The sequence below is a fragment of the Ceratotherium simum genome, chromosome 21 (genome assembly GCF_057802395.1).
Source record: "Ceratotherium simum simum isolate JZ-2026a chromosome 21, ASM5780239v1, whole genome shotgun sequence".
Classification (NCBI taxonomy): domain Eukaryota; kingdom Metazoa; phylum Chordata; class Mammalia; order Perissodactyla; family Rhinocerotidae; genus Ceratotherium; species Ceratotherium simum.
This window is the reverse complement of record NC_141920.1, coordinates 23315135-23327480: the sequence shown is the minus strand read 5'-3', so window position 1 is coordinate 23327480 and position 12346 is coordinate 23315135. Positions and strand designations below refer to the sequence as shown.

At 41.0% G+C, this 12346-nt stretch overlaps 1 protein-coding gene across 5 annotated transcripts in view; it reads right to left on the bottom strand.

Moving 5' to 3' along the window:
* The window catches only part of NDRG3 (NDRG family member 3), a 77790-nt gene that overhangs the window by 18177 nt on the left and 47267 nt on the right, over positions 1 to 12346 (bottom strand). For all 5 annotated transcript variants that reach the window (XM_087445316.1, XM_087445315.1, XM_014787466.2 and 2 more), the window contains one exon: positions 9084 to 9140. In XM_087445316.1, coding sequence (XP_087301442.1) covers positions 9084 to 9140 — 57 coding nt within the window. The remainder of the gene's footprint in view (positions 1 to 9083; positions 9141 to 12346) is intronic.

Here is a 12346-nt window from a genome sequence, read left to right as displayed (position 1 = left end):
ACCAAAAATTGGTCAGCTGGACTGACCAAATAAAACAGAAACAAGACTCAAATTACTGGGCCGGCCCCGTGGCTTGGTGGTTAAGTGAGCGCGCTCCATTGCTGGCGACCTGGGTTCGGATCCCGGGCTCGCACCGACGCGCTGCTTCTCCGGCCATGCTGAGGCCGCGTCCCACATACAGCAACTAGAAGGATGTGCAGCTATGACACACAACTATCTACTGGGGCTTTGGGGGGAAAAAATAAATAAATAAAATCTTTAAAAAAAAAAAAAAAAGACTCAAATTACTAAAAACAGGAATGAAAGAGGAGAAATTACTATCAGCTTTACAGAAATAAAAAGAATTATAAGGGAATATTATAAATAATTGTATGCCAACAAATTAGACAACTGAAATGAAATGGACGAATTCCTAGAAAGACACAGACCACTTAAAGCATTTTAAGAAGAAATAGAAAAATCTGAATAGACTTATAATAAGTAAAGAGATTAAATTAGTAATATAAAAATTTTCCACAAAGAAAAGCTTTGGCCCAGATGGCTTCACTGTGAATTCTACCAAATATTTAAAGAAGAATCAACAGTAATTCTTCCCAAACTCTTATGAAAAATAAAAGAGAGAATACGTTTCAACTCATTCTGTGAGGATAAGTATTACCTTGACACCAAAACCAGACAAAGACATCATAAGACAATTACACGCCAATATCCCTTATGAACATAGACACAAAAATCCTTAACAAAATACTAGCAAACCAAATGCAACAACATATAAAAAGGATTAGACACCATGAGCAAATGAGATTTATCCTAGGAACACAAGGTTGGTTCAACACACAAAAATCAATAAACGTAACACACCATATTAAAAAAATAAAGGACAAAAGTCACGCATATCTCTCAATAGATACAGAAAAAGCACTTGACAGAATCCAACATGCTTTCATGATAAAAACACTCAACAAACCAGGAATAGAAGGGAACTTCTACCTGATAAAGGCATCTATGAAAAATCCACAGCTAACATCATACTCAATGGTGAAAGACTGTATGCTTCCTCATAAGATCAGAAACAAGACAAGGATGCCCACTCTCGTCACTTCTATTCAACATTGTACCAGAGGTTCTAGCCAGGGCCTAGAAAGTTCTGTTTAGGTAAGAGAAAGAAACAAAAGGTATCCAGATTGGAAAGGAAGAAGTAAAACTGTTTATTTGCAGATGACATGATCTTGTATATAGAAAATCCTAACGAATCCACACAAAACAATTAGAGCTAATAAATTAGTTCAGCAAAGTTGAACGATACAAGATCAATATACAAAATTATCTATATTTCTACACATTAGAAATAAACAATTTTAAAATGAAATTAACAAAGCATTCCATTTATAATAGCACCCCAAAAATAAAATACTTAGGAATAAATATAACAAAAGAAGTACAAGACTTCACTACAAAACGTTGAAAGAAATTTAAAAAGACACAAATAAATGGATAGGCACTCCATGTTCATGGATTGAAACAATATTGTTAAGATAACAATGCTCCCCAAATTGATCAACAATACAATTCCTATCAAAATGCCAGTTAGCTCTTTGCAGAAATGGACAAGCTGGATCCTAAAATTCATACGGAAATGCAAGGAATCTAGAATAGCCAAAACAATCTTGAAAAAAACAACAAAGTTGGAGGACTCACACTTCCCAATTTCAAATCTTACGATAAAGCTATAGTAATCAAGACACTGTGATACTGGCATAAGGCTAGACAATTAACAGTAGGATAAAAATAAGCGTTCCCAAATAAACTTTTACATTTATGGTCAACTGATTTTCAACAAGGGAGCCCAGACAATTCAATGGGCAAAGATGAGTCTTTTTAACAAATGGTGCTGGGAGAACTGGATTTCCACATGCAAAAAGAATGAAGTTGTATTCCAACCTCACATCACATACAAAAAATTAACTCAAAATGGATCACAGACCTAAATTTAAGAGCTGAAACCATAAAACTCTTAAAAGAAAGGACAGGAGTAAATTCATGACCTTGGATTAAGCAGTGGTTTCTTAGATATGACACTAAAAGCATAAGCAACAAAAGAAAAAGTAGATAAATTAGATTTCATCAAAATTAAACACTCTTGGGGCCGGCCTGGTGGCACAGCAGTTAAGTGCACTCGCTCCGCTTTGGTGGCCTGGGGTTTGCAGGTTCGGATCCCGGGCGCGCACCAACGCACCACTTGTCAAGCCATGCTGTGGCAGAGTCCCATATAAAGTAGAGGAAGATGGGCACTGATGTTAGCCCAGGGCCAATCTTCCTCAGCAAAAAAAGAGGAGGATTGGCATCGGATGTTAGCTCAGGGCCGATCTTGCTCACAAAAAAAAAAAAAAAAAAAAAAAAAATTAAATACTTTTGCGCTTCAAAGGACACCACCAAGAAAGTGAAAAGACAACCCACAGAATGGAAGAAAATATTTGCATATCACATATCTGAAAACTTGTATCCAGAATACATAAAAAAACTCTTGACAATATGTGTATAAAATACATAAAAAACAACTTGATAATAAAAAGATAAATAACCCAACTAAAAAATGGGCAAAAGATTTTTTGTGTGTGTGTGAGAGGAAGATCAGCCCTGAGCTAACATCCATGCCAATCCTCCTCTTTTTTGCTGAGGAAGACTGGCCCTGGGCTAACATCCGTGCCCATCTTCCTCCACTTTACATGGGACACTGCCACAGCATGGCTTGACAAGCAGTGCACCGGTGTGTGCCCGGGATCCGAACCCGGGCCGCCAGCAGCAGAGTGCGCACACTTTACCACTACACCATGGGGCCGGGCCCTGGGCAAAAGATTTTAATAGACATTTCTCCAAAAAACATACACAAACGGCAGATACATAACATCATTAGTCATTAGGGAAATGCAAATCAAAACTACAATGAGATACCACTTCATACCCACTTTTTGTTAGTGCTGTTAAGTTGATTCTGACTCCCTAGTGACCCTATGCATAGCAGAGCTAAATTGTGCCCGGTCTTTCTGTGCCATCCTCTCACCTTCTGGTACTATATCAAACAATGCTCTGCTGCTATTTACAGGGTTTTCATGACCAAGTTTTTTATGAAGTGGGTGGCCAGGTCCTTCTTCCTAGTCTACCTTAGTCTAGAAGCTCCACTGAAACCTGTCCACCATTGGTGAACCTGCTGGTATTTGAAACACTGGTGGCGTAGCTTTCAGCATCACAAGAACATGCAGCACTATAGTATGACAACCATCAGACGGGTGGTGTGGTTCCCCCCAACTAGAAATGAAACTGGGCTGGGGCAGTGAGAGCGCCGAATCTTACCACCAGACCACCATTACACCCACTAGGATGGCTATTATCAAGACAGACAACATCAAATGTTGGCAAGGATGTGGAGAAACTGGAACTCTCATGCATTGCTGGTACTATTGTAAATGGTGCAGCCACTTTAGAAAACAGTCCAGTAGTTTCTTAAAATGTTAAACAGTACCACGTGACCCAGCAATTCCATTCCTACTAGGTATATACTCAAGAAAACTGAAAATACGTGTCCATACAAAATCTGTATATGAATGTTTATAGCAGAATTTTTCATAATAGCCAAAAAGTGGAAACACCCAATGTCCATCAAGTGATGAACAGATAAACAAAATGTAGTATATCTATACAAGGAAATATTATTCAGTCGTAAAAAGAAATGAAGTATTGATACATGCTACAGCAAGGATGAACCTCAAGAACATGTTAAATGAGAGAAATCAGGGGTCTGCCCGGTGGCGCAAGCGGTTAAGTGCGTGCGCTCTGCTGCGGCGGCCCGGGGTTCGCTGGTTCGGATCCCAGGCGCACACCGATGCACCGCTTGTCAAGCCATGCTGTGGCAGCGTCCCATATAAAGTGGAGGAAGATGGGCAGGGAGGTTAGCCCAGGGCCAGTCTTCCTCAGCAAAAAAGAGGAGGATTGGCAGATGTTAGCACAGGGCTGATATTCCCCACAAAAAAAAAAAAAAAAAAAAAAAAGAAAGAAAAAAAAGAAATCGGACACAAAAGGCACACGTTGTATGATTCCATTTATATGAAATGTCCAGAATAAGTAAATCCATAGAGACAGAAAGTACATTAGTGGTTACCAGGTACAGGGGGAGGGAGTGACTGTTAACAGATACGGAGTTTCTTTTTGGGGTGATGAAAATGTTCTGGAATTAGTGATGGTTGCACAACTCTGTAAATATACTAAAAACCACTGAATTGTGTCCCTTAAAGGCATGAATTTTATGATACATGAATAGTTCAGACCTAGCAATTCCACTCCTAATTGTAGACCCAAGATAGACTTTTGTACCACAGGGGGCATGTACAAAACTGTTCACAGTCATCCAGCAATAATATGGATGAATCTCAGCAATTTTAAGTGAAAAAATTCCCCAAGTTATATCAGCACCATATGGTTTTATAATTATAAATACATATATAATTTTAAAGACTACATATAAATGCAGCAAGACTGTCATAAAGGAAAACAAAGGACTGATAAAAGATGATGGTTTTCTGAGGATTCTTGGGTGCTTATTATATTATTAAAAATAACTAGCTAATCAACTAAATAAAAATGGGCTATGCATGGACCAGTGATGAGGGTGTATCATGAACCAAGGACTATGATTATTCTAATTATCTGCACCCGTAGTCCAATGGGAAAAAAGCAACAGGCAGCCAGAGCTCCAGATCTGGGGGACTTCCCTTGCATTCTGGGGGACTTCCCTTTTCCCACCCCAGGAGAATTCTGAAGGTTTATTCTCTGGAAATGATAAAAGACAAGGTCTTTGATCTGGGAGACCACAGGCCCAGGTGGTAGTAGATATACCATACTGAAAACAGGAGGGTTAAGTGAAAGTTTCAAGTCTGAATGTTGAGGCCCTCCACCTTTTTCTGCACTTGGGTCCAAGAATACTAACGTTAGTGTCTGGTGCATAACCTCAAAGTTTATCTGGGGAATCTCACTAGTCCCAGAGAAAAGACATAACTAAAGCTGTTGACATCAGGGATTCCCCAAGGAAATGGCCCACAGTGATAAGCGTCACCTGTGCACACGGGCCTTTTAGCGATCCATCCTTATTACATATGGACAGCCAGCCAGGGATCACCAGCCATTTCGGTAAAGCACGTACACTAGCTATCAATTTCTGGTTTCTCAGCCTCAGATCCATCATTCTTTGTAATTCTGGAGCTAGACTGCATACACGTTGTCCCTTTGCCAGTCCTTTTAAAAAACTGAGCACAGAGGCCAGTGGCTCAAGGTGTCAGGAACCCTCCAAGGCCAGCTGCAGCCACACCCACAGCCCACACTTTCCCCACTCACCTGCAGCCTCTGCAGCAGCTCAGACCTTAGTTTAGACAAATGTTTCCATCTGGTGACTGGCTCTACAGACCAGTTATGGCCCTCACCCTCTGGCCAGTTTCTTCATTATTGGCTGGCCGTGTTTCTGTGGAAACCGTGCCGTCTTTGAAGAGGACAACTCTCAGTTTGGTGGTGGGGCTCAAGTCGGTCCTTAGTTCCTTCAGTGTCCACACCCCCTCAGCCTAGAAGTAGTAGCTGCTATTTTCCATCTGCTACTTTTGGACCCTCAGAGTCCTCTTTTACCCCTTTGAGAAGTAAACCACCTTCTACTAGTTCATAATATTTTATTGCAAATTTTCATTGATCAAAGTGTGTGGTTTCTGTCTCCCGACTGAACCCTGCAGAAACAGCCCACAGGATGGAGAAAGCGTGACCTGAAGGCTGCTGAGATGAGAGTCACCAGGCCTTCTGTATTCGAGCTGACTCCTGTGCTAAATTAAAAAAAAAAAAAGCCAGAACTTGGAAAGAAAGTGCCTTCCTGTCACTGTCACCTTGTGGTGTCCCTCCAGTGTCCTGTATTTACAAATTCTAACACTGTCAGCTGGTAAAGCAGAAAAGTTGTACAGAAAAAGAAAGCAGTCATGGCTCAGCTCTGAATAACATTTACATAGTATGATAGCATAAACTGGAAATTAATCTGATGCAAATTATGTTATATTGGGAGGATGGAGTAGAGTGGTGGAAAATACAAATGGGGTCGAGTGTGTGTGTATGAGAGAGTGAGAGAAATCATCCTCCATAATGAAATGCCAAAAGATAATGCCTACAACTGAAACATCAACAAGTAGAAATATATGCATATTTAGAGAGATGGAGGCAAACAGAATTGAGTACGTACGTTCAAAACTACCCGTATGAGAATGTTCACTGGAGCTTTATTCACAATAGTCAAAAAAAAAAAAACCCCAAAACTAGAAACAACCCAAATGTTCCTAGGTGAAAAAATAATCTGTGGTATATTAACACAATGGACTGCTACACAGTAATGACAAAGAATGAACTACTAACACACAGAATGACATGGACGAATCTCAAAGACAGTAGATTGAGCAAAAGAAGCCAGACTCAGAAGTCAACACTGCGTGATTCCATTTATATGAAGTCCAAGAACAGGCAAACTAACCTACAGAGGCAATAGAATACTGAATACCTTGTTTGGGGAGGGGGATTAGCAAGCAGGTAAGGGCACGAGGGGACCTTTTGAGGGAAATGCTCCCTATCTTGATTTGGTGGTGGTTACACGAGAGTATATGTATATAAGAGGTCACTGAGATGCACTTATGATTTAAGTTCTTTACTATACCTAAGTTATACCTCAATTAAAAAGAGAGCAATACGGAAGCAAAACCCAAAAGAATTAAAGTGGTTACCTCTAAGAAGCAGGAAATGGGATGGGTAGCAGACTCTCTGTAATAAGCCCTGCAGAACTTCTCTACTCTAAAATACATGTGAATTTGTAACTCTGATAAAATATAACCTAAATAAAAGAAAAGAAGGACTTAGGAACTCTGGAGTTAGCTGACCTGGATTCAAAATGTCACCAGTGTACACCCTAAGCAGCTTGAAGGAAGTTTAAAGGTGCTTAATAATCCTTCAAGGTTGTTTTTCAGAGCTATGCTGGCAAGAGATACCAGCGTCAACTGGCCTGAACCAGATGGAGCCCCACTGCAAGGGCAGCACTTGCACAGATGGCAGGGAGATTATGAAAAGATGTCCTTTACTTCATCTTCATACTAATACTATGTGAGAGCATGTTTTCAGACTGTGCCTGCATGAGCACCAGCTAATATCCGCCTCTACACGTGATGACAAAACTTCCCTTTTAAGTATTCATTCCCCACCTGAAATAAAAGACACCTGCTTCCCTTTGTTCGGTGAGCTCCGACTCTGGAAACGATTCCCCATGGTCTCCTGTTTGCTGCAAATAAACTCTACTTTGTGTGACAACTACTTCTGGAGGAGGCTCTGATTTTAACTTGCCAGGAAGCGAACCCACTTTGGTTTGGTAACAAAATGTCAGCTCCATCACTTGCTCTCTGGACAATGGTGGCAAGTTATGTTGCTCTCAGTTATGGGCCTCAGTTTTTCCATCTTAAGTTTAATAGAACCATGTGTAAAATAACTGAGTTTGTGCCTTAAAGCACTTATCAAAGTGCTGTACACATAATGAGTACTCAGGAAATGCTAGTTTTCTCCTCATCTATCATTTTCCTTCCAATAATATTTAAAATTAACTACACAGACTGCAGTTGAATGTACATTACTCCTACTTATATTGTTCTCATCTTCCCACTCCAGACACCTCACAGCCCTCCAGCCTCATTGCTCATTTATTCTCTCACTCCTTCATAGATCATCTGTGATACTGTGATTTATAATAAGAAATATATATTTGGTTTTTGTCCCTGTTCCTGGCACAGAGCTCCTAAAACCCTTGGAATTTATGACAGCCATAAAGGTGTCTTGTTACCTTAGGGAGGGGACTTTTGGAAAGCCCCTAAGTAACTTTGGGACCAAGTAATTAGAGGGTTGGAACTTTCAGTCCCACCTGTGGGGACGGGGGAGGGGTTAGAGACGAAGGTTCAATCACCAATGGCCAATGATTTAATCAACCATGGCTACGTAAAGAAGCCTCCATAAAAACCCAAAAGCACAGCGTTTGGAGAGCTTCCGGGTTGGTGAACATGTGGAGGTTCTGGTAAGCTCCGAGAGGGCATGGAAGCTCCAGGCCCCTTTCTATACACCTTGCCCTATGCATCTCTTCCATCTGGTTGTGCTTCAGTTATATCCTTTTATATATAATGAACTGGTAATCTAGTAAGTAAAATGTTTCTCGAGTTCTGTGAGCCGCTCTAGCAAAATCAGTCAAACCTAAGGAGGGGGTCGTCGAACCTCTGATCTATAGCTGGTCAGTCAGAAGCACAGTGTGACAACCTGGAAGGGACTGGCATTTGAAATGGGGGATGGTGGCAATTGCCGAGAACCTTAACCTGTGGGATCTGATGCTATCTCCAGGTAGACAGTGTCAGAATTGAGCTGAATTGTAAGACATCCAGCTGGTATCTGAGAATTGCTTGGTGGTGTGGAAAAAAACACACATTGTAATTGGTGCCAGAAGCATATCATCTAACTCACTTTTCCCTCTGAAAAGAGGGGACTGGGGTCCCCTCTCCCACCCAATAATTATCCATATAACTGTCATTTTCTCTGTAGACTTCAGTTTTCTTACCAGTAAAACATGGGAATTGAACAAAATAATGTCTAGCGTTCTTTCAGCCCTAACATTTCATGGTTTCTTTTTTCTCTGAAATTTCTATTTCTGTAAAGCCTTTCCCAGACCTCATTATGGCTCTAAAGATGTTTGGTGAGGCACGTGATGTTGTCAAACATTAACAGATGGCATGCTGCTTACAGGGAACAGGTTGGGGGGTTGGGTGCTGCCTTCTCTCATTTCTCCAAATGCTAAGAGCCATGTGGCACTGACTTAATGCCTCTCCCCTAAGATTGGCCTTTGCTGGGCCACATGCATCTCACAGTGCACTGGAAGTGCTACCCGCTGGGAACAGGTGAATTCTAAGCCACCCCATCTTTCCTGAGGTAAATAAGGCTTTGAAGGCAAGCCAATAAACACAGCTCTCCTGGTTGTAAGAGGCACTTACCTGCCCAAAGTGATGAGCCAAAATAATGTCCACGACATTGGTTGTCAAGCCTGAGAGCTAAGAAGATAAAAACTCTGTGTCAAAATTTATCAAGCTGTCCGCTTAAGATTAGCGCACTTTATTGTATATATGTTATCCTTCAACAAACAAAAACACAACTCAGTGTCACATTTTCATGAGACAGTGGTTTAAAGAGACATGAGAACAAGAAACAAGTCAGAAAAAAAAGTCTCCCTTCCAGGGTAACATAGCCTGCTTTGAAATAGGCAGCTGGAAGAAATGCTGGCCATTCTGTCTTTGAAAACTTGAAACCTAGAACTCACAGCTATTAGCTACTTCATCCCTGCCTGTATTTCTGCATTTACACTGGACTTACGGCTAATAAGGATCAACTTGCAACTACTTCCAAGCAATCTAAGAGACAAAACCAATTTTTTTTTTCTTTCCTCCAGTTTTTGCTATCTTCATTTCAGGGAGTGGGAGGTAATAGCTATGTTTACAGAATGTTCTTGTTTTTTGAACCTTTTTTTCCTAATTTTTCCTATTTCAAAATGGTGCATATCACAGTCTAATAAATGTAGCAATCTGTGTAAATCTGCAGACTGTTAGTCTATTTTCAGAAAAATTTCCAGGGGCTGGCCCGGTGGCACAAGCGGTTAAGTGTGTACGCTCTGCTGCAGTGGCCCAGGGTTCGCCGGTTTGGATCCCAGGCGTGCACCGACGAACAACTTGTTAAGCCATGCTGTGGCAGCATCCCATATAAAGTGGAGGAAGATGGGCATGGATGTTAGCCCAGGGCCACCTCCTCAGCCAAAAAAAAAAAAAAAAAAAGGAGGATTGGCATTGGATGTTAGCTCAGGGCTGGTCCTCCTCACAAAAAAGAAAAAGAAAAATTTCCAACTCTAATTATGTTGCTGATTCCCATTAAGCATTCTTTCTTGGTTTTACGCTCAACTGTTGCTGTTGACTTGGATCTGAGGTGAAGTCCTGAGTTGGGGGTGGGGATGGAGAAGAGAAGATGAGAGACAGACATGGATATGGGTGAAAGAGGATCACACAGTCTCAGAAAGATTAAGGAAGAAAGAAGTCCAGAAATCTTTTTTTTTTTTGGGAGGAAGATCAGCCCTGAGCTAACATCCACGCCAATCCTCCTCTCTGCTGCGGAAGACGGGCCCCGAGCCAACATCTATTGCCAATCCTCCTCCTTTTTTTCCCTTTTTCTCCCCAAAGCCCCAGTAGATAGTTATATGTCGTAGTTGCGCATCCTTCTAGTTGCTCTATGTGGGATGCCGCCTCAGCATGGCCTCACAAGCGGTGCGTCTGTGCGCGCCTGGGATCCAAACCCAGGCCACCAGTGGCGGAGCGCACGCACTCAACCGCTAAGCCACGGGGCCACCCCCGAAGTCCAGAAATCTTCACATGGGTTATCGGTGATCCACAGGTTATAAAGATAATTAGAATTTAATAATCAATCTCATTTCATGTTTAATACTCATAAGGTCATTCTGAAGTTTCATAAGAATTTTATTAGGTTCTTAGATGTTACTGAGAGTGTTCAAGTAAGTTTTAATTCCTATCATACTGGATAGGAATTAGAACAAATTTTAAATAAGTCAGGTTGTAAGAAAGAATTTCCACAGCATTTGGCAATAGCATTAATATACTTCATCCAAAGCCAGCATATGTGACTGTGGGGGATCAGAATTGTCTCCCACCCCAAAATGTGTCTCTTTGGTTTATTTTTTATTTTTATTTATTTATTTATTTTTATATATATATATTTTATTTTATTTTTTTCCCCCCAAAGCCCCAGTAGATAGTTGTATGTCATAGCCGCACATCCTTCTAGTTGCTGTATGTGGGATGCGGCCTCAGCATGGCTGGACAAGGGGTGTGTTGGTGCGCGCCTGGGATCTGAACCCGGGCCGCCAGCAGTGGAGTGCACGCACTTAACCGCTAAGCCACGGGGCCGGACCCTTTGGTTTGATTATTTTTAAGAACAAAATACTCTGGGGCCGGCTCCGTGGCTTAGCGGTTAAGTGCGCGCGCTCTGACGCTGGCGGCCCGGGTTCGGATCCCGGGTGCGCCCCAAGGCACCACTTCTCCGTCCAGCGCAAGGCCGAGTCCCACGTACAGCAACTAGAAGGATGTGAACCTATGACATACAACTATCTGCTGGGGCTTTGGGGGGAAAAAAATGAATAAATAAAATCTTTAAAAAAAAAAAAAAAAAAAAAAGAACAAAATACTCTGAAAGAAACTTTGACCTGCCCCCTAACTGCCTAAAAGAATTCAAGACAGAAGGCTTGTCTCAGGACATGCCATCACCATAGATAACTCTGGGTATGGTAGGCTGGGAGGATCCTTGCTAAGCCTATTTTTATCAAAGTTCTCTCTCCAGTCACATTGTCATAGATGGCCCAGCAAACACTTGTGTATCAAACATTTGCTTTTCCATCTCCATGTAAATTGCCTTCCTCCCCTTTGAAGTCCCAAACCACTACCCCCAACAACCTCCTTTGTCTCTAGTTGAAGATGGTATTTAAGGTGGTGGCTTCAGCCATTTTGGCAGGTTACTCAGTTTTCCTGGGTCCCTCCCATGTATACATGTTATACAAACAAATCAAACTGTTTGATTTTCTCCTGTTATTCTGTCTCATGTCAATTTAATTCTTAGACCAGCCAGAAGGACCTAGAGGGTAGAGGAATAGTTCTTCCTCCCCTACACAACATTTTTCCAGAATTTAAGTGTGGGGAGGGATGAATAAATTTTTTAGAATCTAGTCTGCTGGTAGGTGGAATATTTTAATATTTTTAAATAATTATAAAAGCAATAAATGCTTATCATAGAAAACTAGGAAAATACAGAATATGAAAAAGAAAATAAAAATAATCTGTAATGCTACCAGCCAAAGATGTAACTGCTAGTAACAAACTATTTTCCCTCTTTTCTTATGCCTATATGTATTTAACAATACTGGGACATACATAGTTTTACGTCTGCTTTTTAAACATGGCAATTTTCTCATTTCCTTAAATAACCAAATAACAATTTTTTGGTTGCACGGTCTTCCATTCTATGGTTGTATCACAATTTTAAACAGTAAATTAATTTTTAGCATAGGTGAGTTCAATGCAAATGGGATATAATATAATGTTTTTTCCCTTACTCCCTCTTTTAACTCTCCTTGTCACGGGGAATGTTTATATTTGTAAAGTCATTAGCATACCCCTATAGTTTCCTATCTCTTTGAACAGATTTT